Source organism: Orbicella franksi, chromosome 7 (assembly GCF_964199315.1).
Source record: "Orbicella franksi chromosome 7, jaOrbFran1.1, whole genome shotgun sequence".
NCBI classification, from domain to species: Eukaryota; Metazoa; Cnidaria; class Anthozoa; order Scleractinia; family Merulinidae; genus Orbicella; species Orbicella franksi.
Window position 1 is genome coordinate 16,553,994 of NC_138151.1, and position 26,298 is coordinate 16,580,291.

The 26,298-nt window shown below is 38.5% G+C and overlaps 2 protein-coding genes and 2 pseudogenes across 2 annotated transcripts; all 4 read right to left on the reverse strand.

The window, feature by feature from the left end:
• Positions 1 to 4,721: 4,721 nt before the first annotated feature.
• On the reverse strand, positions 4,722 to 5,855 carry LOC145493766 (uncharacterized; annotated as a pseudogene).
• A 5,316-nt stretch (positions 5,856 to 11,171) lies between these two features.
• Positions 11,172 to 13,282, reverse strand: LOC145492739 (uncharacterized; annotated as a pseudogene).
• A 125-nt stretch (positions 13,283 to 13,407) lies between these two features.
• Positions 13,408 to 17,800, reverse strand: LOC145492579 (uncharacterized). Its single transcript, XM_081472012.1, has 2 exons — positions 15,783 to 17,800; positions 13,408 to 15,080 (listed from the first exon to the last, which is right to left on the reverse strand). The coding sequence occupies exons 1-2, from the start codon at positions 16,071 to 16,073 to the stop codon at positions 14,457 to 14,459; spliced, it is 915 nt and encodes a 304-aa protein (XP_081328138.1). The 5' UTR covers positions 16,074 to 17,800; the 3' UTR covers positions 13,408 to 14,456.
• A 5,407-nt stretch (positions 17,801 to 23,207) lies between these two features.
• LOC145492651 (uncharacterized) lies at positions 23,208 to 26,297 on the reverse strand. The gene is made up of 2 exons (XM_081472069.1): positions 25,200 to 26,297; positions 23,208 to 25,009 (listed from the first exon to the last, which is right to left on the reverse strand). Exons 1-2 carry the CDS (start codon positions 25,509 to 25,511, stop codon positions 24,377 to 24,379), a joined length of 945 nt encoding a protein of 314 aa, XP_081328195.1. The 5' UTR covers positions 25,512 to 26,297; the 3' UTR covers positions 23,208 to 24,376.
• Position 26,298: the final 1 nt, after the last annotated feature.

Genomic DNA, 26,298 nt, shown 5'->3' on the forward strand with positions numbered 1-26,298 from the left:
GCTTAAGAACAAGCAACGCTTAAGCAACATTGAAGCACACAATAAATATCAAGTTATAAGATAAATTTGGACAACAGGACAAGCCTGGCTACAATAAACTTAAAGCAAGAGACACAAGGCACAGAAAAGTGCGAAGTGCGCAAAAGTGAATTCAAAAGGGTCCACTCAAAAAAAGCCACACACAAAATTAGAAAAATGAGAAGTTAAGCTGGATGGGTGACCAAGCTTAACAAAGAAGGCCCGCCCAGCCGGATGGGTGACCGAGCTTAACAAAAGGCAAAAACACGCAACGGCCAGGAAACTGGCACAATTGAGTGCGAAAGAAAAAGCTCTCGGCCGAAAACGGAGTTGAGCAAAGAAGAAAAACGGAGGAAAGAAGCAAAGACGCCGCTTACCTTAGGTTAGGTCAGAAGAGTCCCAAGGAGGGTCACGGCAAAGATGCGAGAATTAAAACTTACCAATCCTCCTGTCTTTTAGGTCAATCAGTACTTGATTCTGCTTGTGATGGCAGCGGATCAAACAGCGAGTCCAACTAGACCTGCCTTCCTAAGCTCAAAAGCCCGATCGTAGTATATGCATATTCAATTACTGCGTACGAACACAAGCTACGCAAATTTGCATATTCCGTACTAGTGAAATCATGGAAAATCCTTTGACAAGATCTTGAAAAGAGGTTCAGCATACTTTCAGTCAGTTAAATATATACGTTTCTAATTCACTGTTATTTTGAATGAAATGTCCATTTTACGCACGCTAATAACCTGGGAGTCCTCGATTAGTTTGCATTTCGGTTGACCGACAAGCGCATTCTTCTTTCAGCTCAACAATCTCCGTCGGTAGCTATAGTGTCGAATCTTAATCGCTTGTTTCACTTTCCTCATATATTTATAAATGCTTGATCCATTCTAAGTTTGTAATTTAGATGTATTTCGTTCCTCAAAGACGAAGCACGAAGAGCAAAACAATTCTGTATTCGGAATAGCCATTGCGAATGACGGCCAGATTGCAGGCGACCTTCGGCGTGCGTGTGTTTTTGTTAAAATCCACAAATACATAGCTAGTTCACCAGTTCGAAGCCTCAACAATCTTCTTCGCGTCGTTGTAGAACGTAGGCTTAGTTTACTATTCATTTAGACAAGTCCCTATTTCAAAACGCGATGCGTTTAATTTACCTTGTAATTTCGTCGCCTATAGTTTCGTCTGGGACTCGGAGGATCGTTTGTGCTCGAAATAGTCAGATGGCTTCCAGCTTATCCCAAATTCGAGTCTTATGCAGTACCTTGAAAATTTCAATCTTTCCACTAGAGATAGAGAAGAATATACAGGCCATGAAAATCTCTTGGTTTTTACAATAGCGGCGAACCCGAGATCGAAGAAATCTTCAATGTCTCTCCGGCTTTAGCTTCGCACAGATTAGCCCACTTCTTTGGTCTTTTTCTCGTTTCTGGTAGAGCTTCATCGAGATAGAGGTATTGAATGAAGAGGAATACTTTATTCTACGCATCCTGTATTGCTGCAGCCTTCAACAACATATCTTCCTTGCATTCTGCAACGATTTTTGACATACACTATCGCATGTTCGTATACATTCTTCTCAGAAACAAAATATTGTTATTCCCGAAGTGACGTCAAAAGCCAACTCGTCCCATTCTCCGCTATTCCTCGGTCGTGAACATGGAAAAGGGTAAATTTACAAACTTTAATAGAAAATTAACGAAAATAGCTACAACGATAATTTTTTCGAAGTGGTGATCAGGAGAAAAAGGAAATTTATAGTAGCGAAAAAAAATTTGGGGGGTTAGTGGCACTTTAATATATGCCACAATTTCTTTCGACAGGCTTAATGTCCATCAGCTGGCCCATCTTGTTCATAGGAAAGATAAACTTCCATTCTTTATCGACACTTATCCATTGGTTAGAGATTTACCCAACGGACAAACAATTATTCAATCTTTGAACTGTCACGGGAGATTCGGCGATTCCTGCCTTCAAGAAAGGCTTCCGTTTTGGAAGGAACTGAGTTAAATACGCGTAATAACTTTCAGGAACTACGAAACTCTGTAATAGTTCAATTGTAACCAAAGCCACGCTTGCTGACATGAGCAAACCAATGATAGTGATGCTATTAGGGCATTTCTTTGATAATCCAACCGATTGCCAATGCTTGTGCCTCAACTTAACAGACTTTTTGTAAGGAAATTTGTTTTTTTTTCATTCAATGCGGTTATTGGCAGCTCCTCGTGGGTGTTAAGTTATTTACGAACCGTTCAATATTTCTATTAGATATTATTAAATGTTCCGTGTTGGGACTTTTCCTCTGGTGTAGACACGGAAAAGTTTAATTTCTCTTGAATAAATTTTCCACTTTTTTATGAAGGTTTTCAGTTTTCAAAGCTGTTCCCTTTATCATTTGAATGAGGGCAATTCCCATGGCAATTACTACAAGAGATAGATTAAACTAAAAATGCTTGATTTTTGCGAATTTCCGCACCTGCTGTCGAATATCTATCCGACAGATTTTCTTCTTGAGCACGTTTCAATGTTTTTTTTCTCTTTCGCATAAAACCGCCAAAATATTTTGATTCATTATCTTTATTTAGCTAGACCAGAAGAAAACTAGAACTAAGAAGCTAGGATGTTAGACAGTTGTGTGCGAACTAAGATATAACCAGGTGATAACGAGGTTATTACATTTACCGTAATTTATATCTGTTAATTGGCGATGACAGTTTTTTAATTATATATTTACGGTTAATGTTTACAGTCTGGCATTACACTCTTTTTTTTTTATAAGAATATATATTATAAGAATATCGAGGCTGAAGTTTGCAAAATTTTAAGAATATTTTAAGAATAAACCTGAGACTAAGATTTTGAAAAGAATATAATTTTGTGTGTTGAAAATTTGTAAATACAATACAGCACAATACAATGATATGTTTTTTAACTGAGCCGTATAAAAAATATTGCTTTCTTTAATCGACAAACTGCCAAAACGCAACAGAAATAGCAGTGGCTGCATGTTCGATGCTGATAAGATTTCTGCAAGAAGTTTTGTGTGTCATGTAAGGCGGCTTCATTGCCCGCAGTCTGGCTCAAAATTACTTCAACGCCATCAAAAACATGACAGGACAGATAATTTGACGTTGTGTCGGCAAAGTCCACTTTGTACTCCTTTAATCTAAGAATATTCATAAGATAATGTTCAGTCTAAAATCGGCAGAAAAATGAGAATATTGAGCCTTGGACGGAAACACAATATTCTTATATAAAAAAAGAGTGCATGTATAGTATGATTGAAATTTTACTTACTAGCTTTAAAATGTAACCTTGTAGCCGAGCCTGTGTTTCCTGGTGAACTAAGTTTTGATCTTAATTTTTGGAACTGTTAACCTTTTGTATTGCTAGCCCAACTGGATCAGTTGTGGCAATTTCGATCTATCTGCGTCCATATTTGGTGCCTTTTGGTAATCGCATTTCTTTTAAAAACGTTGATAATGAAAACTAATAGAAAGTGCATTTGTGAATTTCTTGAAGACTTTAACTTGTTTCTTTGATAACCGTGAAATGACACCATCATAATTATACTAGATTTAAGATAACCAGTGGAACTTCGGTTCCAAGAGCTTAGAGCAGGCCGTACTAATAGTTAAAATCACTTATGTTCCCCCACCCTTCCATAAATTGAAATCATTCTGTTTCGTCAACTTACCTTGCAAGGGGCCACGATCCTTCTTCATTAGCTTGCAAATAAAAACAAGCAGCTTTGCTTCCCTAATGTGGACGTACTTAAATGATAACAACGCACCAGGAAAAAGTGTAAAAGTCTGGGTCGGAAGTATTGACGCAAGCGATCATGCGATTATTTGGGGGAAACATACAAAGTATGGCTGAAAGCAAGGAACACTGCATGCGGTTAGCGATTTTAGTCAAAGCAGTTGTTCTTTCCGGCGCAATTGCAAAACTGAAGCAACATGTTCCAATATTGATTGACAGTTTGCTCGAACAATCTACATTCAATTCAAATTTACTCAGAAAGCTTTCAAGCCTCACTTACATTTTGACAAGTTCCAGTTTTTGTTCTTCCTGTGCGGCAGAAATAATACTTCCTCTAAGTCAAACAGGAAAAAAAATTAAATTTTTGCCGAAAAAAGGAAGTTTTGAACACGCGACATTTATATATTCTTGTTTATTTGCGTCCGCAAGCTGCTTTACTAAAGTTTAGTCTGAAATATTCTTAATCACCAGAAAAAAACAGTTTCCTCTTCTTCTACTTGTGATAAAGCCGGATTGCACACAAACATAGAAGGGCCAATCTTTTGAGCGAAATCCAGAAAACGAAATAAAGTTCTGTTGTATATTCATAAAAAGGCCAGACAAACACAGTGAAACCAAATCAAGATGGCGGTATAAACTATTTTAATTGCAAAAACAAGAACCTCGTGTACAAGGCCGAATGGGGAAAGCGGGTCACCTGGTAAACAATACTTGTAGTGTACAGGGAACCCAAATGTATGGAAAAATCTAACAAGTACCGTAATAAATAGCGTTTTTGGCATTTGTTATATCCTGTGTTATACTACATGACGTACGACTATGCTGTATCGCGTGTTGTATTACATGAAGTAGGATACTCAAAATAAATCATTCCATGTGTTCCGTTATTCGTGGTTCTTCTACTGTTACTCGGGGTCGATCTTAACAGCAGTGAACGAGTGAAAACTATACTTTTTCTTGGCCATCCGTTTTCATAACAGTGATCGTAATGTGTTTGATGCCAACACTCTCCCTTGCATGTTTTTTATAAACCTCCAGAGTAAGACCATGGCTTAACATCAATTGTTTCGTGTACTTGGCTGTCTTAATGAAGCCTCCGCCATGCGGAGTGAAACACGAGCCCCATGGCTGATCTAGCTTGAGAGTGAAGACAAACTGCGGAGGATAGAAACTTGCACCTGGAAGAGGAATTTTCTTATCAAAAGTATTTACGGCAGTCAGAACTTCCCCAGATTTTGCCTCCGCCCCACTACAAGGAGCCCATGATGGATAATTTGCTCTGTCAACTGCTTCAAACCCGATGAAGTTGTTTCCGTCCGACACGCCATATGCGATGTCACTATCACTGCCTGGTGTTTGTCCGATACTGACATCATTAGCCACTGTTATTTCAACAGTCAGCGGAGTTCCATCCCCCAAGACATCAGCTGCTAGTAAGGGAACTTTTAAAAGCGCTGCACCGAAGAGTGAGCCTCCGTTGAACGTTATCTGGTCAGCGGTTGTGTCTCGATTGCTACTGATGTAGGACGCGTGTGTCTCGAGTCACAATGGTGTCATGAAGTACTCTTTAAAAGCAGCCTGGGAATGAAAGAGTTGTTCTAACGGCTTATCCATAATCATGGGTCTTCAAGGTACTCTACGTTAAAAGCTGTTAAACTGAATCAAACCCTCCTCCCCCACCTTGTCCTTCCCCCAACTTGCCTTGGCTTAACGCAATGTTCAATTGTGATGACAAGATTGAAAATAGAAGCATAACGGAGACAAACCTTGACGGGGTAATCACTGTAGGCTTGGTCCTTTATCAGCACATAATCCCAGGGGTGTGTGTATCGATCTGCATCATTCAGCTCACAAATAAAGTCACCAAACTGGAAATTGATGCTCTTGCAGCGTTGATCCATTGAGCATCGGATGTAGCACACGCCAATATTTTCCACATTTTCTGACGAAATCACATGACCTTTGAGGTAACGCCCCCATACCGAGTATGTGGCTTTGCATTGTTTTGTTGAATGGACGACAGCCAGAAACGACATTGATAGCAGAAGCCAAAACATTTCTGTAAAAGTATAAAACATAATTTAGTGAGAAGTTTGAAGTTGGTCATTCCGTGTAACATTGTTGTTCTCTATGTTAAATGACTTGTGATCTTTCGACTAGCAAGATTATCGATAATGTGTATATATGTTTCAGGAGCGGATCCAGGATTTTGCTCAGGACGGGGTGCACCACTAAGGAATGGCGTAACTGACTGGTGAGGTAAACAAATATTAAAAGCGAATACGAAGGAGAAGGCTTCATCTCGGGGGTGGAGGATACACACCTCATGCACCCTCCCCCTAGATCCGCCCCTGTGATTCGTAAGTTCAATGCAGGGTTGTGCAGTCGTCAGTGAAACCGGTTTTACTTAAGACGTGCCTGGTTTTTGCTGGCATTATCTAGACTTCTAAAATTGCATCAAACGAGGCATGAAATACTATTCTCTATTTCTACGCCTACGTTTTCGGTCCGTGTGCAGAACCTGTTTTGTACAGATCCGCGCGGAGTTTGATAAACCAGCTGATGTTATGTCACTTGGTCGCGCGGTATATTACAAGTTCTGCTCTGCAGCACATTTCCCTTGGGGTCAACTAGTTCTTTCTCAGAAAGCTGTAAGGCTCAGTATTTATCATTTCTTCCCAAACATAATAAAATAACCTACCAGTCTGAAGTTTCGGCTTGCAAAATTGCATCGATCGACAAGAAGGCAAACAGATATTATCTGCAAAATGTAACGAACGTTAGCAGACAAAGTTGAGAAATATTGGAAGAGTTAATAAATATTTAACAGAAATTTAATACATCAGCTACTGATTAGTTTTTTTTATCACCCACTTATTATGCAATATTTTATTCATGATCTTTTTATTGGTTTCTTACAAAACATAGCATTACTTATTCAACTCCACTATTATACTGAAAGAGTTTTTAAATAAGGTAACTGACTTAATACAAGTTAGGTCAACTAATCAATCAAACTAAGCCATGTCAGGCTTTTGTTTCGAGTACAAGATAACAAAACAGAAAAGCAACCTGCGAATAACTGACTACAAATAATAGTCTGCTCATGCGTAGTACCGTCTAAATGTGTTTTGCTGCAAATGATATTCTGCTCATGCGCAACTGTAACCACGCTCTTGTGTGAAAAATGGCAGATCGCTTCTCGGAGCTGTAAGAGAGTGATTTAAATATGAAAACAAACTTGGTGATCGAATGATAAAACAATTATTGAACTCGGTTATAGCAAAATAACGTGATTTGTCAGTGTCTCACGGATCAATTATTTCAGTCCCTGCTCGCCACTGACACAATCACGATATTTTGCTCAATCTCGTCCAATAATTGTTAATTGGTTTACGTTCCAGCTGCTAAAAATATAGACTCGCTATTATTCACAGGTTTGTTAGTGATTAACTAACACATTAATGCAAAATTAGAGTGGTTTTCAATTGAGTGTCGTAAAACCCAAATCGAACCAATTACTTACCAGTTCGACTTTTTACGATAACTGCAGAAATTCTCGCGCGCTCCTTGGCTAATTTTCATTGTCAGTAGGCGGACATTTATTTATTTATTTTTTTGTTTAATTTTTTTTTACGGCATATGCTTTATTTCAAAATACAAGCATTATTTACAACATGGTGTGTCTGTCAAGTACACATACAAACTACTTACAAGACCAAAAAACATAACATTCCAATTCAGTTCTATTTAAATGTTCCAATATCATTATTTACACCATCTACGCAAGGGAAAAGAGATATCTACTCTTAAAACACTAAATAAATAAACCTAACCGATTAGACTAGAACGATGCTCTTGAAGGAGCATCTTCTTTATGATATTTAACTATTAGATGAATTTTAATCTATATTTTTAACGTTATATTTTGAGTTTAATTTATTGACAAAATCGGAGAGAGTAATTGACCTATTCTGGAGTTTGCTGGTGTATATGTAATAGCGCATATACAACATGGTATAATTGAGTTTTCTTAACAGAGTTTTGTTTTCAATTGAACAGGTGGGAAAAAGGCCAAATAAAGTTTCTCTTACAGACGGGTGTTGATTAGTATAATTAACGTTATTGAACCATTGAATAACTCTTCGCTGGAAAGCTTTTGAAAATTGGCAGTTAATAAAGGTAAGTTCGATGGAGTCTTCATTTCCACAATATAAACAAGTACTATCTTGTTTGATACCGAAGCGGCATAATTCTTTCTTGGGGACTATAATTTTATGTAGGAATTTGTAATGGAATTTCTTTTAATTTATTCTCTCTGCAAATATGTTTTGCCAAATTGAAGATATGTTGCCATTCGCTGGAATTTAAATTCATAGCATTACTCCATTTTTTCGGGCCGGTGGGAAATGAATAATATACCTTTTTATTTAGTAGCCAGGAGAAATCCTTTGCCTTTGTTTTCTGTAAATCGATGGCAATATTTTCGGCTAATTGAATCTTAGTATTATGATTTCCTAAATAATTTTCTATAAGAGGTTTGTCTTGACTACATGCCTTAGTTACTAATGCTTTCGGAATAGCATTAATTCATTGATAAAAATTTAGGAAATTGCTTCTAAAGTCATATTTGCTTTGAAACTCTTGACAGGAAAGAAGTTGTCCATTTTCATTAAGTAAGTCTTTAATACAAATAATTCCTTTGGAAAAACCATTCCCAAAAAAAGAAGGGTTTCCCTCCTATTAAAATAGCTTTATTGTTAAAAAGGATTGTTTCCTGCCCTTGTTCATACTTGTACTGACATTTAATTTAAGAAAAAAAGGATAGAATGTCCTTGTAGAAAGCTGGTAATTTAGGATCTAAATATTTTGTGTCATAGTTATATCTGAGCAGAAAATTTAATCCTCCAAGTTTTTTAAAAAATAGTCTGGTATTGTTTTCCAATTATGGCTGTCGGGATTTAAAAGTCTTGGGATCCAGGCAAGTCTTAATGCCTTTATCATTATATCGACATCAGTCATACGAATTCCGCCTTTATCATAATCTTGATAAATACTTTTCCCCTTAATTTTGTCTTTTTTGTTGTTCCAAAGGAAACCGAATAACTTATTTTTGATGGCATATCTGATTTCATTTGGGACATTGACATTAGACGCTGCATAGACTATTTGTGATAGCCCGAGCGATTTAATGATCAAAACTTTTTCAACCAGGGTCAAATTTCTTGCTTTCCATAAATCCAGTTTTGTCTGTAATTTCTGAATTTTTAAATCAAAATTAAAGTGCTCGTTCTTGTTTTCATCATAGGAGAGGTATAACCCTAAGATTTTAACAGGTTGGTTTACCCATTCTAATTGCAATGGCTTGGGTTTGTTCGATGACCGCTTTCCTAACCATATCGTCTTAGTTTTTTTCACGTTTAATTTTAAACCAGAGATGGCACCAAATCTACTGACCGTGTTAAGAGCGTGTTCTACAGAAGTAACGTCTGCACAGAATAGGTTAGTGCCATCTGCAAATTGACTTATTTCAACCTCGTTTCCAAATAATTTAATCCCTTTGATTTCGACTATCTGACGAAGTCTGTTCGACAATATTTCGGCCCCAAGTATGAAGAGATACGGGGAAAGCGGACAGCCTTGTCTGACCCCCCTTGTTGGTTTAAACCAGTTGGCGGCGAAACCATTATTCATTACTGCGCTTTCAATATTAGCATAAAAGATTCTAACCCACTTCTTGACATTCTCACCAAAATTGAAAAGCTCTAATATCTTCTTTACGAACTGCCATTCCAAAGTGTCAAAAGCTTTTTTTAAATCCAATGACACCAAAATTCCCCCCTTTTTTCTCCGCCATGGTGTACTCCATTACATCATTTATCAATCGTATGTTCTCTCCATTATAACGACCTTTCATAAATCCAGTTTGATCAGAGTGCAGTAATTGTGGAAGTACAGTCTCTATTCTTTTAGCCAAAGTTTTAGATGCGATCTTATAGTCTATGTTGAGTAAAGTTACAGGTCTCCAATTCTGTAGGTCTAATAAATCGGAATCTTCCTCGGCTATCAGAGTAATAACGCCCCTTCGCTGTGAAATGGAGAGTTCTCCAACTTCAAAGGCTTGGTTTAGACTGTTTATGAGATTAGTTCCTACTAGATCGAAGAAGTGTTTATAGAACTCAGCGGTAAATCCATCTTCGCCTGGAGATTTATTGTCTTCGAATGTTTCTAACACCTTCTTACATTCTTTCAAAGTGAAAAGCCCTTCCAGCTCGTTCTTTTCTTCGTTATCAAGCTTTGGAATTTCAATATCCCCAATAAATTCATCAAAATCCACTTGGGACCCCGTTGTTTTGGAGCTGTATAAATCTTCGTAAACATTCTCTATTGTTTCTAAAATTTTATCATTTTCCTTTATCAATTTCCTTATTATTTCGTTATCGTCTGTTTGGAGTTCGGTAATTGTTTTCCTGTTGCAGTTTCGTTTTTCTAAATTGAAGAAGTATTTGGTCGGTCGCTCTCCTTTCTCTACCCATCGCCATTTAGATCGAAAGATAGCCGCGCGTCCTTTTTCTTCATATATTGTTTGCATTTCTATTTTAAGGCTCTCGTATTCATTTAAAATATCATCTATGTTTGATAAATTATCACTGTTACATATTTTATGATCAAGTTCTTCTAATTGTTTAGAAATTTCAGATTCCCGCTTAAAAACATCTCTAGCTTTTCTTTTCGCGAAAGACACGGTGTGGTCGCGAATTTCCATTTTAATTAATTCCCATGCCAATCTTTTGTCCTTCAAAGACTCGTATTTCTCACGTATTCGAGGAATTAATTCACAGTTTTCACCTGTGTGATTTTCTTCCTTCGATAGGGTGTTATTGAACTTCCAAAATCCTGGTCCCCTTGGCGAGTTATTTGGCCAGGATAAACAAAGATTAACTGTTTTGTGATCCGGAGTTATTGAGGCCTTAATTCCGGTGCTTTTGACGTGTTTTGAAAGATTCTTTGCGGTTAAAATAAAATCCAATCTAGACTTAACATTTAAGGCTTTGGACACGTAGGAATAAGTGTTCAAATTTGGGTAGCGAGCTCTTTGTATATCTATTAAATCAAAAATTTCCATTGTCATCAAATAAATGCCTGAATTGTGTTGGTTTTCACGGTGTTCCACCTTTTTTATCTTTTTTTTTGTTAATGTGCAGTTCCAATCACCTCCAACGATGGTCAATTCAGATTTATCAATGATGCAATTATTCAGTTCTTGGATAAATTCTAATTTTTCCGACGGATTATTTGGTGCATAGAAATTGCAGAATGAAACTTTCTACCCATTTATATTGACTGTAATAAGAACAATTCTTCCTGACTTGTTACTAAAAGAGTATTGTACATTATAACTTATTGACGGGTCTATTAATATGCAAGTGCCTTTGCTGTGTCGAGACCCATGGGAGAAATACAGTTTGCCTTCTCATTCGTTTTGCCAGATTGTTTCGTCTTTTAGTTCAGAGTAAACTTCCTGAAGAAGGTAAATGCTTGCTTTTTGATCTTTTAAATATGAAAAGATGCTCCTTCTCTTCGCTTGATCGCGTATCCCCCTTACGTTGAGTGAGATGACTTTGCACATGAAGTTATTTTGCATTGGAATGTAATTGTGTAGTTTGGAAAAACAGACACACAAAAAAAATAAAAATGACAAAAAACGCTAGTTCCACTAAATAAACTAAAAAAAGAGAGAGATTAGGCTTCTCGCTACGCTTTCTTAGACCACCTTGAGACTTCCCTCATTTATTACATAGCTCCAGTACTGGTGGTAGCCTACCAGCAATCTATATTAAGCTAAAGATTATTTAAATCGTCCTCTGTATTTATTCGGATCGGCCTACCCTCAGGTGAAGTCTTGACAAAGATTTTTCCGTCTACAGTCCACACTCCTTTAAGTAATCCGTCTTCCTTCCTCCGTTGGCAATCCGCACCAGGTTTCGCCTGTGTGATGTCAAATTTTCGTTAATAGATATGCGGTTTGAAGAGGCCCTTGCTGCTGCAGATGCGCTCGGGAAGAGTTGCGAGAAACTGACATTCCTTAGTTGAACTCGTTGCTTGTAGAGTGCCCTCTTAACTTTGTGGCTAATAAATCTTGCTATGATAGGCTTCGTCTTTTTTCTTTTGATCCTATGACAGATGTCGATATCTTCTCGCTTAACGTTGACGTTCAGGGCTTCTGCGACTTTCAAAACTGCATCTTTGTCGTTGCAAACATTTTCAGGAATGCCCTCAATCTCGAGGGAATTTTTTCTTGTATACTGTTCGAGCGTGTCCATATTTTCGTAAAGCTCGTCGATTTCTTCTTCCTGCTCTTTCACCCGTTGTTTAGTCGTTTTCAATTCCAATTTGAGTTCGTCGTTGTACTTGAGCGCTGCGTTTAGTGATTCTTTGCAGTTCTAAGCTCAGATGCCTGTTGCTTGAACAAGGCTTTTAGCTCCGCAACTTCATTAGAAAGTTTGTCCATTGATTTTAGAAGATCTTTCAGTATTGCATGGATATCCGAGAGGTCGGGTTGGTCGTTTTCCCGCTCCACTGCATCTGCAGGCTGAAAGTCTGCGGACACCATGTTGACACGTTTAGGATATGCAATTTCGTCGTCGGTGGGCCCTCTTTCCCCTCACTTGTTTTTACCACCTGTCCTTTTAGGGGGCATATCTTTTACACTACTTCCATGCTGTTGCAGGGCTTTTTCCACTGATTCTGAAGAGTTTTGAGGGAAGACGCCTTCCTTCACAAGAAAACGTCGCCGTCGTCGTTCAGCCCGCGCATGCTCTCTCACACGGACATTTATGCGATACGTCAGCGAGCGAGAGCAGACAATTTGACAATTTGTAAAAGCCGAGTGGATCCGCAGACTACTTTGACAATGTTATGACGAAATTCATTGTCAATAACAAGACAAACGCATGAAAAAGTAACGTCAATTTGTTAAACTCAGCCTATCTCAAACCGTAGTTAAACCAAAACCAAAACCAAAACCAAAGTAATTGAGCCTGATTGCTTTCGACTCTCAATTGAAAACCGCCCCAACTTTTTCCCTTTTCGATTTTCAACTTCCATCCCCTGCGATGTGAAGATCGATTGTTCATTGATTTTTGTTGTTTTTTGTTCCCTTCGTTTCATTGAAAAATAACCAATCTTCCAGCTTTTTCCATAATTTTTCGCCTCAGACGGCCTATGCACAATGAAGCCGAGTCATATCCTGCAAAAGTACCTTATGAGTGAACACATAGCAGGCTTGTGTTACTTGTCTCATAAATTGATTAACATGAATACGATTCTTCACGGGCTGAATCAATACTCGAATTTCTTTATCACGGAGTTGCGTCATAGGCTTCAAGTCTCGCATAGGCCTTTCCACAAATATCGGAACATTTTTGGGGTTAGTTAGAAGTTTCAGAGATATTTACAAAATTTAGAGCTATTTAAAAATATTTATAGCTTTTTTTGGCTAAGCCCTGTGTATTCCTCGCTTTTTTATTTAAACAATACTCATTTCTAAGCCAGAAACAGCCCAGTTCAGTGGTTTCCCATGCGAAAAATGTATTCCATATCACTAACAGCGCTAAGGCAGCAATTTTCTAAAATGGCGGATGCTGGTAACACAGAAGCGGCTGAGTGATTTTGACCTAAGTCATTTTGGAATGAGTGATTTAAAATCGGTTTAGTTTTAAAACAAACAAAATTGAGAGATATTTAGAGGTCAAGCCAAGCCCACAGATCAGGATCTTGGTACCTATTAGGAGTTCTTTTCAAAATTTTCGACAAGAACTCCCGTCTTTATTATATGAGAGTCGCCCCACGAGAAGGTAAGCTGTTGCCCAAATGTAATTTTCAAAACAGATAAGGGGACAAACCCGCTTAGCAAAAACAAGGATTAAGGAGCTTTATTTTATATATATTATATTTTGCTTTAGAACTAAATTTAGAGGATGTAAGTAAAGACAACCTTATTAGCATGCCTTCCCAGACAATACGGTAAGTATCTGTGACAAGAATCTGACTAATGTAACTAAGCTGAATGCTAACAAAGGCTCTCTTCCAATTTGTATAAATAAATTGTGCTCAGTTTATGTTCCGTGGAACCAAATTTAACACAGAAACTTCCACCCAACAGAAAATACCAGTTTGAACTTACAAAGGGCTAAAGCTGTTGGCTGTCTTCATTTAAGAGAACTTTTCAAGTCATTTGAAAACCTCGGCAAGAGCTGATGATGTGTGGATAAAACAAGCTTAAACTCTGTACAGTTCATGTATTCTCAGCTTTGGCACTCTGGTGATAAAAACTTTTGCTGGTTAATAGCCAACTGGTCTGCCTCCTGCCAGTTGGGATTTTTAAGCCTACTAGTGTTTATTTAAAACATTTCTTTCTTTCAGTTTGAGTGGCACACCTGAGAACTAGCTAGTTGTGGCTAAGCGGATCGACCATTATAAACATTCAATATTTAACATTATTTTAACAAACTTTGGTGCTAGCGGATCGGAGTATATGATCACTGTACAAGAAATGGAGAGATTACAACAGCAGCCAGTTTACTGACAGTACTTCTCTAATGCTGTGAGTTACTAAATAGCTGCTGAATTCTTATTACGCTTAACAGTCACCATCATCAATCACGTCACAAATTTGTCTATCCATCAGTTTTCATAACGATAACTTTGATGAACTTTATTCCAACTCGCTCTTCTTTGTGACCTTTGTAAACCTCCAGGGCCAGACCATGGCTGGGCGCCAGTTGTCTTGTGTAATTTGCCGTCTTGGTGTAGTCACCGCCATGCGCAGTGAAACAGGAGCCCCATGGTTTATCCAGTTTCAGAGCTAGAGTGAAAACAAACTGATCAGGGAAACAACTGGCTGTTGGAACAAGGGGAGTCATCCATTCAAGATCCTCATTGGAAGTTTTCGTTTCCCCAGAGCTCGCCTGCGTCCCAAAACAAGGTGCAAAACGGAAATAATTCCCTTGGTCTACCGTTTCGAATCCGATGAAGTTTGTTCCGTCCGACAGTCCATAATTGGGATCGCTGTCAATGGTTTCTTCGATACTGACATCATTAGCTACTGTTATCTCAACGGTCAGCGGAGTTCCATCTACCAAGACACCAGGAGCCACCAAGGGAACTCTTAAAAGCAGCTCAAAGTCTTTTGAGCCTGCATTAAATGTTATTTGGTCAGCGGTTGTGGACCGATATCCACTAATGTTGGCTGCATTCGCTTCTAGCCACAACGGTGTCATCATGATGCCTTTAAATGGCACCTGTCAATCAAAAATAAAGAGGATACATTACTAGAATCGCTCTTTATCTGGATAAAATGTTAGTCCTTCGAAGACAGCTGTCTAGTTCATGGAGGTACCGTGAAATAAAACTGCAATCAATGCAGTAGATACAAACTACCGAGACACGAAGCCGGGTTTTTGATCCCCACCCAGTGTTTTGTACCCAGTGTTGTAGTCTTCTCCATGTCATAAGTTTTCTCCATGTCATTGCAATTAGTCAATGTAAAACTGATATAACAAACTACCGTACCCAAGTCTTCGCGATTAGCTTATCACAAGCGTTGTCCTGTCCTGCAAAATCAATTCATTGACCTGATATTGCTAGGATATCATGGCCACTTAGCCTCTTTTGAGTATGATAAATACCTAGCCATACCCTATTTTGGTACACTTCGGTGGCATATCAGGCTTATTTGTTCTCGCCATGGGAATTCAGGTCCGACTACATCTCGCCAAAATAAAAACCACTGCTTGACCAAACTCGCTTGATATAATAATACTTTAATACTTTATTTATATAGCGCTATTTCTATCACTATCCAATAGCGCTTTACAATGAGTTTAAAAATATCTTACTGATAAAAATTATTAAAAAAACGTAGAAATATACAAAACATGAGTAGAATAAACTAACTACTAAAACAACTTTGCTGCTGAAGTGTACAAAAAAGGCAAACAAACCTTGACAGGGTAATCACTGTAGGCGTGGTCATTTATCAGCACATAATCCCATGGGTGCGTGTACCGATCAGCATCGTTCAGCTCACAAAGCAGGTTACCAAAGTGGAAATTGATGCTCCTGCAGCGGTGATTCATTGAGCACTGGATGTAGCACATGCCAATATTTTTCACATTTTCTGAGGACATCACATGATCTTTGAGATAACGCCCCCATACCGAGTATGTGGATCTGCATTGCTGGGTTGATTGGACGACGACGAATGTCGAAGTAAACAGTGACAGCCAAAGCATTTCTGGAATAAGTGAAAGAAAGTTAATAATGTGAACTGAGGCCTAGTGTTACAAGTCCTACTGAAAAGTACTGAGGCTGGTGTACGTGTGAGCTACTTAATGAAGTCTAATATAACTGAAGAAAATAAAATATTCCATGATTGGCTTCTCTCAAGAAAGACAAGAAACTGAAATTCACTGACCATAATAAAGTACGGAACACCAAAATGGTAGCTTTAAATCATTTACAGTAGAACCCCGGTAACTCGAACTGGGATAACTCGAACTCCCCCGCTAACTCGAACCAAGTCCCATTTCCCCGGATTTGACCCCACTTTTCAGTCATTTTAACTCGCTTAACTCGAGCTTGGATAACTCGATTGAATTCCCCGCTAACTCGAACAAAATTTCGTTTCCCTTGATAAACATTTACCCCGATAACTCGAATTCTGGTTCATGTAACTCACCAGGGATGTCATCCCATTAGCTTTTCTCGTCGTGTAATCGGTAAAAACACTCAAAACTAACACTACAGCAAGTGCAACCGACCGTTCACATATTTGACCGGCAGTCATTTCCCGATGTTATGAGTCAATCTATACTGAAGTGCTGAAAAATCAGTAAACTATCAATTATTAACATCTCAAGCTGGATATTCAATCGACCCCGATAACTCGAACCCCGCTAACTCGAACTGTTTTTGGTTTCCCTTCAGAGTTCGAGTTAACGGGGTTCTACTGTATTTGTTTTACCTTTTGAATTGTTGTTATAAAACTTAATTTTTATCAACTGGCCCAGGTCGCACTAGAGCCAATTTTGTCTGTTTCAAATATTCCAATTGTTGGCGAGGAAAAAAAATGGCAAAAATTTCGCAAGTTCCAGATTTTGGCAGTGGTCGGATTAGGCCAACATGCTGGAACCAAAACGTTATTGACTGAAATATACGTAACAAGTAATCACGCGAGAGTTTAACTCTTCGCAGATTTTTATCCACGCTATATGTTGTTGCCTCTTCGCTATACCGCAACTCGGGAATTCCGGCCCATAATTGGACGAGTAGTTTTGCTCGGCTTGCGTTTGTGTTGTTGCTTGCGCCACTTGCAGATTGTCTCGCTGAAGCTATCTCTTCAAATTGCTGCCAGTTACCAGCACCAGAGTACGAATCATAAGAATTTGAATAAAAACGCCGCTCATATTCCTCGTTTGCCTTTGAAATAAGTGAAAAAATCGTCAGATGGACCGGGTAAAAAATGATTTTGTCCCGCCATCGCACGCGCTTAACTGGACTAGCAGTCAAAGTTATTTTCTCGCCGTAATTTTATCCAGGCATATTTTAAAACATATGACAGTTAAATGGTTAAAATAACAAAATTGTTTGCTTTGCCAAAATTTGGAAGCCTCCGAGGCAGCACTTCGGCTTCTTTGAAGATTGGGGAAATTTTGGCAATCCGCAAAAATTTGGTATGCAGCGAGGGAAAATTCTCAGTGAAGTTGACCTTCATGAAGACTCAAGCAGGTCCGGAGTGAGTGCAATTGGACGGGAGCCCACGAAAGAGCACGATACACCCGGCGCCCTGGCTCAAACGAGCTCGCGGCGAGACTTAATCTGTGGTGGACAATTGCCATTGCAATCGTTTGACGACAAGCAATTGTAGGGTTTACTGGTTTGAAACCGGTTTGTTAAACATCCTCATGCAAGTTTTGTGAGGGAAGAATTCATTTTAAATTATCTCAGAGGTAGCACAGGCGATGAAATTTAACTTTCTAATTTTAAATATAAAGTTAAAATTTCAACAAATCTATATCGTTTGCATCTGATTTCACTGTTGCCTTCTTAAAAGTTCACTCCTAGGCCAACCTCTAATTTATTCCTAATTGCTACATTTTCCAATTACTTTCCAAGTCGATAAGTCAAAATAATTTCATTTTACATGTGAGGAATAATACACTTTAGTGCTACATTTGCGCAACTAAGGAAATAAGACATAAGAACTAATCTTCGTTCAAAGTACAACCTTTTGATCCCTATAATTAATTTCTACATTGATAAATTTAAATTCAAAGCCAAGCTACTGGCAGTGAACCTAAGTAAAACTCTAGTGTCCCTACCTGATTAAAACTTTAACTGATAAAAATCAATCCAGTGATATCAGTGTACCTCTATAAAATATTAAGTTGAACCGAAAGGAGAAAAAAATACTGAGAAGGTCGATTAAATATTAAAACCGCCTATTGACAGAGACTACTTCATAATTATATACTTTCCAGTACAGATGGATTATCCCAATATTTTCCTAGAAGCATGGGTCATCTTTAGTTAACTTCAAATTATCAAAAGAAAACAGAGTAGGCCTGTTAGTTAATTGGCTCTGAAGCTCCCAAATTTATGAAAGCGATTCTTAAAATAAGCGTTTTTCGAGCAATCCATCATGCCCTGAAGCCCATGAGTTAGTTAGCTTCTCCAACTTTATGAAAGCATATTAATAATGTTCGAAGCAATCTATTACTCCCGGGGTCGACGAAACTCTGCCGGGTAATTTGTTATCTGACGGTATTGTTAGCACACAATGTCAAGCTGAGATTTTAATTTGTGTTGTTGTTTTTGCTTTTCCTCACACTACCATAACAAAGCTTAACACCCATGCGTGTAGTAAAAGCGTATTCTCTTAGAACCGATATTTATGGATTTGGTAGTTTCACAAGATTGAAACAGCTGTAGGGCATGCTGTTTTATTTTGACAAGTCCTGGGATCTTCACATCGAGCTTCGCTTGCAGAAATCCCATTGAATGACAAGCACTTTGTTGAAGTTAAAATTCCAGTTTAAACCACTCTTGCGGTAACTTTCATATTTTCAGTCGTTTAACTTCCTTTTATTGTTTCATGCTTTTATTTCACTCCAGCATTTCCCACTGGAAACGAGAGGGAAACTGAGGCGATTCGAATCCCACTGTCTCTTGCATTGCATGCGGGGACAAAAAAAAAGGTCCACAGTGACGGTTTCATCCGCGGGGGGGCAGGGGGAATGGTGCTCAGCAAAGTTTTGTGCGGGGAGGCTCCACCCCGAGGTCCAACCCCTTACGCTTTTGTATACCACTTTGACAGGAGGTACCCCTTTTATATACCTTTTATAGAAAAAAAGGAACCCCTTTCACATACCTACATAAGGTCAAGTAAAAGAAAAATGTTTCTTGTCCGGAATTCTATAAAAAAGAGACCAGGCGGGTGCTTTTTTAATTTTTTTATTTCCCACTTTTGTATTATTTCAAGTTGAATGCTTTCTTTACACATTATTACCCAGGGACAAGTTGGAGTTCTTAGGTCAAATATTAATAAAATAAAACGTCAGATATTGATAAAACACAAGTTTGTTTTATTTTGATACATGTTTTAAACAACGTGATGCATCATTCGATATGAGGAAAACTATTGAACATTTTAACAGTCGAACTTGCACGTGGTTTGTAAGCTGCTCTTTGAACTCGCAACTATTGTGTATGTAAAGTTTAAATCGAGATGCAAACCTAGTGCAAGAGTTGGAGGTCGAATCGAACTGCTACTATAAATCTGGAGCATGATATATAGTTCAAGTGGATCTTATAAATATTTCATGGCACAGAATATTTTTATAACTGAAGCTGGTTGCAAAATAAATCCTGCAAGGTAATCGACCTATCCACTACGAACCTAGCATACAATAAAATTAAAGCAAGAGACACAAGGCACAGAAAAGTGCGAAGTGCGCAAAAGTGAATTCAAAAGAGTCCACTCAAAAAAAGCCACACACAAAATTAGAAAAATGAGAAGTTAAGCTGGATGGGTGACCAAGCTTAACAAAGAAGGCCCGCCCAGCCGGATGGGTGACCGAGCTTAACAAAAGGCAAAAACGCGCAACGGCCAGGAAACTGGCACAATTGAGTACGAAAGAAAAAGCTCTCGGCCGAAAACGGAGTTGAGCAAAGAAGAAAAACGGAGGAAAGAAGCAAAGACGCCGCTTACCTTAGGTTAGGTCAGAAGAGTCCCTAGGAGGGTCACGGCAAAGATGCGAGAATTAAAACTTACCAATCCTCCTGTCTTTTAGGTCAATCAGTACTTGATTCTGCTTGTGATGGCAGCGGATCAAACAGCGAGTCCAACTAGACTTGCCTTGCTAAGCTCAAAAGCCCGATCGTAGTATATGCATATTCAATTACTGCGTACGAACACAAGCTACGCAAATTTGCATATTCCTTACTAGTGAAATCATGGAAAATCCTTTGACAAGATCTTGAAAAGAGGTTCAGTATACTTTCAGTCAGTTAAATATATACGTTTCTAATTCACTGTTATTTTGAATGAAATGTCCATTTTACGCACGCTAACAACCTGGGAGTCCTCGATTAGTTTGCATTTCGGTTGACCGACGAGCGCATTCTTCTTTCAGCTCAACAATCTCCGTCGGTAGCTATAGTGTCGAATCTTAATCGTTTGTTTCACTTTCCTCATATATTTATAAATGCTTGATCCATTCTAAGTTTGTAATTTAGATGTATTTCGTTCCTCAAAGACGAAGCACAAAGAGCAAAACAATTGTGTATTCGGAATAGCCATTGCGAATGACGGCCAGATTGCAGGCGACCTTCGGCGTGCGTGTGTTTTTGTTAAAATCCACAAATACATAGCTAGTTCACCAGTTCGAAGCCTCAACAATCTTCTTCGCGTCGTTGTAGAACGTAGGCTTAGTTTACTATTCATTTAGACAAGTCCCTATTTCAAAACGCGATGCGTTTAATTTACCTTGTAATTTCGTCGCCTATAGTTTCGTCTGGGACTCGGAGGATCGTTTGTGCTCGAAATAGTCAGATGGCTTCCAGCTTATCCCAAATTCGAGTCTTATGCAGTACCTTGAAAATTTCAATCTTTCCACTAGAGATAGAGAAGAATATACAGGCCATGAAAATCTCTTGGTTTTTACAATAGCGGCGAACCCGAGATCGAAGAAATCTTCAATGGCTCTCCGGCTTTAGCTTCGCACAGATTAGCCCACTTCCTTTGTCTTTTTCTCGTTTCTGGTAGAGTTTCATCGAGATAGAGGTATTGAATGAAGAGGAATACTTTATTCTACGCATCCTGTATTGCTGCAGCCTTCAACAACATATCTTCCTTGCATTCTGCAACGATTTTTGACATACACTATCGCATGTTCGTATACATTCTTCTCAGAAACAAAATATTGTTATTCCCGAAGTGATGTCAAAAGCCAACTCGTCCCATTCTCCGCTATTCCTCGGTCGTGAACATGGAAAAGGGTAAATTTACAAACTTTAATAGAAAATTAACGAAAATAGCTACAACGATAATTTTTTCGAAGTGGTGATCAGGAGAAAAAGGAAATTTATAGTAGCGAAAAAAAATTTGGGGGGTTAGTGGCACTTTAATATATGCCACAATTTCTTTCGACAGGCTTAATGTCCATCAGCTGGCCCATCTTGTTCATAGGAAAGATAAACTTCCATTCTTTATCGACACTTATCCATTGGTTAGAGATTTACCCAACGGACAAACAATTATTCAATCTTTGAACTGTCACGGGAGATTCGGCGATTCCTGCCTTCAAGAAAGGCTTCCGTTTTGGAAGGAACTGAGTTAAATACGCGTAATAACTTTCAGGAACTACGAAACTCTGTAATAGTTCAATTGTAACCAAAGCCACGCTTGCTGACATGAGCAAACCAGTGATAGTGATGCTATTAGGGCATTTCTTTGATAATCCAACCGATTGCCAATGCTTGTGCCTCAACTTAACAGACTTTTTGTAAGGAAATTTGTTTTTTTTTCATTCAATGCGGTTATTGGCAGCTCCTCGTGGGTGTTAAGTTATTTACGAACCGTTCAATATTTCTATTAGATATTATTAAATGTTCCGTGTTGGGACTTTTCCTCTGGTGTAGACACGGAAAAGTTTAATTTCTCTTGAATAAATTTTCCACTTTTTTATGAAGGTTTTCAGTTTTCAAAGCTGTTCCCTTTATCATTTGAATGAGGGCAATTCCCATGGCAATTACTACAAGAGATAGATTAAACTAAAAATGCTTGATTTTTGCGAATTTCCGCACCTGCTGTCGAATATCTATCCGACAGATTTTCTTCTTGAGCACGTTTCAATGTTTTTTTTCTCTTTCGCATAAAACCGCCAAAATATTTTGATTCATTATCTTTATTTAGCTAGACCAGAAGAAAACTAGAACTAAGAAGCTAGGATGTTAGACAGTTGTGTGCGAACTAAGATATAACCAGGTGATAACGAGGTTATTACATTTACCGTAATTTATATCTGTTAATTGGCGATGACAGTTTTTTAATTATATATTTACGGTTAATGTTTACAGTCTGGCATTACACTCTTTTTTTTTATAAGAATATATATTATAAGAATATCGAGGCTGAAGTTTGCAAAATTTTAAGAATATTTTAAGAATAAACCTGAGACTAAGATTTTGAAAAGAATATAATTTTGTGTGTTGAAAATTTGTAAATACAATACAGCACAATACAATGATATGTTTTTTAACTGAGCCGTATAAAAAATATTGCTTTCTTTAATCGACAAACTGCCAAAACGCAACAGAAATAGCAGTGGCTGCATGTTCGAAGCTGATAAGATTTCTGCAAGAAGTTTTGTGTGTCATGTAAGGCGGCTTCATTGCCCGCAGTCTGGCTCAAAATTACTTCAACGCCATCAAAAACATGACAGGACAGATAATTTGACGTTGTGTCGGCAAAGTCCACTTTGTACTCCTTTAATCTAAGAATATTCATAAGATAATGTTCAGTCTAAAATCGGCAGAAAAATGAGAATATTGAGCCTTGGACGGAAACACAATATTCTTATATAAAAAAAGAGTGCATGTATAGTATGATTGAAATTTTACTTACTAGCTTTAAAATGTAACCTTGTAGCCGAGCCTGTGTTTCCTGGTGAACTAAGTTCTGATCTTAATTTTTGGAACTGTTAACCTTTTGTATTGCTAGCCCAACTGGATCAGTTGTGGCAATTTCGATCTATCTGCGTCCATATTTGGTGCCTTTTGGTAATCGCATTTCTTTTAAAAACGTTGATAATGAAAACTAATAGAAAGTGCATTTGTGAATTTCTTGCAGACTTTAACTTGTTTCTTTGATAACCGTGAAATGACACCATCATAATTATACTAGATTTAAGATAACCACTGGAACTTCGGTTCCAAGAGCTTAGAGCAGGCCATAGTAATAGTTAAAATCACTTATGTTCCCCCACCCTTGCATAAATTGAAATCATTCTGTTTCGTCAACTTACCTTGCAAGGGGCCACGATCCTTCTTCATTAGCTTGCAAATAAAAACAAGCAGCTTTGCTTCCCTAATGTGGACGTACTTAAATGATAACAACGCACCAGGAAAAAGTGTAAAAGTCTGGGTCGGAAGTATTGGCGCAAGCGATCATGCGATTATTTGGGGGAAACATACAAAGTATGGCTGAAAGCAAGGAACACTGCATGCGGTTAGCGATTTTAGTCAAAGCAGTTGTTCTTTCCGGCGCAATTGCAAAACTGAAGCAAAATATTCCAATATTGATTGACAGTTTGCTCGAACAATCTACATTCAATTCAAATTTACTCAGAAAGCTTTCAAGCCTCACTTACATTTTGACAAGTTCCAGTTTTTGTTCTTCCTGTGCGGCAGAAATAATACTTCCTCTAAGTCAAACAGGAAAAAAAATTAAATTTTTGCCGAAAAAAGGAAGTTTTGAACACGCGACATTTATATATTCTTGTTTATTTGCGTCCGCAAGCTGCTTTACTAAAGTTTAGTCTGAAATATTCTTAATCACCAGAAAAAAACAGTTTCCTCTTCTTCTACTTGTGATAAAGCCGGATTGCACACAAACATAGAAGGGCCAATCTTTTGAGCGAAATCCAGAAAACGAAATAAAGTTCTGTTGTATATTCATAAAAAGGCCAGACAAACACAGTGAAACCAAATCAAGATGGCGGTATAAACTATTTTAATTGCAAAAACAAGAACCTCGTGTACAAGACCGAATGGGGAAAGCGGGTCACCTGGTAAACAATACTTGTAGTGTACAGGAAACCCAAATGTATGGAAAAATCTAACAAGTACCGTAATAAATAGCGTTTTTGGCATTTGTTATATCCTGTGTTATACTACATGACGTACGACTATGCTGTATCGCGTGTTGTATTACATGAAGTAGGATACTCAAAATAAATCATTCCATGTGTTCCGTTATTCGTGGTTCTTCTACTGTTACTCGGGGTCGATCTTAACAGCAGTGAACGAGTGAAAACTATACTTTTTCTTGGCCATCCGTTTTCATAACGGTGATCGTAATGTGTTTGATGCCAACACTCTCCCTTGCATGTTTTTTATAAACCTCCAGAGTAAGACCATGGCTTAACATCAATTGTTTCGTGTACTTGGCTGTCTTAATGAAGCCTCCGCCATGCGGAGTGAAACACGAGCCCCATGGCTGATCTAGCTTGAGAGTGAAGACAAACTGCGGAGGATAGAAACTTGCACCTGGAAGAGGAATTTTCTTATCAAACGTATTTACGGCAGTCAGAACTTCCCCAGATTTTGCCTCTGCCCCACTACAAGGAGCCCATGATGGATAATTTGCTCTGTCAACTGCTTCAAACCCGATGAAGCTGTTTCCGTCCGACACGCCATATGTGATGTCACTATCACTGCCTGGTGTTTGTCCGATACTGACATCATTAGCCACTGTTATTTCAACAGTCAGCGGAGTTCCATCCCCCAAGACATCAGCTGCTAGTAAGGGAACTTTTAAAAGCGCTGCACCGAAGAGTGAACCTCCGTTGAACGTTATCTGGTCAGCGGTTGTGTCTCGATTGCTACTGATGTAGGACGCGTGTGTCTCGAGCCACAATGGTGTCATGAAGTACTCTTTAAAAGCAGCCTGGGAATAAAAGAGTTGTTCTAACGACTTATCCATAATCATGGGTCTTCAAGGTACTCTACGTTAAAAGCTGTTAAACTGAATCAACCCCCCCCCTCCCCCGCCTTGTCCTCCCCCCAACTTGCCTTGGCTTAACGCAATGTTCAATTGTGATGACAAGATTGAAAATAGAAGCATAACGGAGACAAACCTTGACGGGGTAATCACTGTAGGCTTGGTCCTTTATCAGCACATAATCCCAGGGGTGTGTGTATCGATCTGCATCATTCAGCTCACAAATAAAGTCACCAAAGTGGAAATTGATGCTCATGCAGCGTTGATCCATCGAGCATCGGATGTAGCACACGCCAATATTTTCCACATTTTCTGACGAAATCACATGACCTTTGAGGTAACGCCCCCATACCGAGTATGTGGCTTTGCATTGTTTTGTTGAATGGACGACAGCCAGAAACGACATTGATAGCAGAAGCCAAAACATTTCTGTAAAAGTGTAAAACATGATTTAGTGAGAAGTTTGAAGTTGGTCATTCCGTGTACCATCGTTGTTCTCTATGGTAAATGACTTGTGATCTTTCGACTAGCAAGATTATCGATAATGTGTATATATGTTTCAGGAGCGGATCCAGGATTTTGCTCAGGACGGGGTGCACCACTAAGGAATGGCGTAACTGACTGGTGAGGTAAACAAATATTAAAAGCGAATACGAAGGAGAAGGCTTCATCTCGGGGGTGGAGGATACACACCTCATGCACCCTCCCCCTAGATCCGCCCCTGTGATTCGTAAGTTCAATGCAGGGTTATGCAGTAGTCAGTCAAACCGGTTTTACTTAAAACGTACCTGGTTTTTGCTGGCATTATCTAGACTTCTAAAATTGCATCAAACGAGGCATGAAATACTATTCTTTATTTCTACGCCTACGTTTTCGGTCCGTACGCAGAACCTGTTTTGTACAGATCCGCGCGGAGTTTGATAAACTAGCTTATGTCACTTGGTCGCGCGGTATATTACAAGTTCTGCTCTGCAGCACATTTCCCTTGGGGTCAACTAGTTCTTTTTCAGAAAGCTGTAAGACTCAGTATTTATCATTTCTTCCTAAACATAATAAAATAACCTACCAGTCTGAAGTTTCGGCTTGCAAAATTGCATCCCACGAAATAAGAAGTAGTTAACGATCGACAAGAAGGCAAACAGATATTATCTGCAAAATGTAACGAACGTTAGCTGACAAAGGTGAGAAATATTGGAAGAGTTAATAAATATTTGAAGCAGAAACTTTGTTTACTT

Excerpts from the sequence above, each read along its gene's own strand:
- LOC145492579 (XM_081472012.1), bottom strand. The coding sequence starts at position 16,073 with ATGCTTTGGCTGTCACTGTTTACTTCGACATTCGTCGTCGTCCAATCA. Across the intron at positions 15,081-15,782 it reads ACAGTGATTACCCTGTCAAG|GTGCCATTTAAAGGCATCAT; the intron begins GTTTGTTTGCCT and ends TTTGATTGACAG.
- LOC145492651 (XM_081472069.1), bottom strand. The coding sequence starts at position 25,511 with ATGTTTTACACTTTTACAGAAATGTTTTGGCTTCTGCTATCAATGTCG. Across the intron at positions 25,010-25,199 it reads ACAGTGATTACCCCGTCAAG|GCTGCTTTTAAAGAGTACTT; the intron begins GTTTGTCTCCGT and ends TTTTATTCCCAG.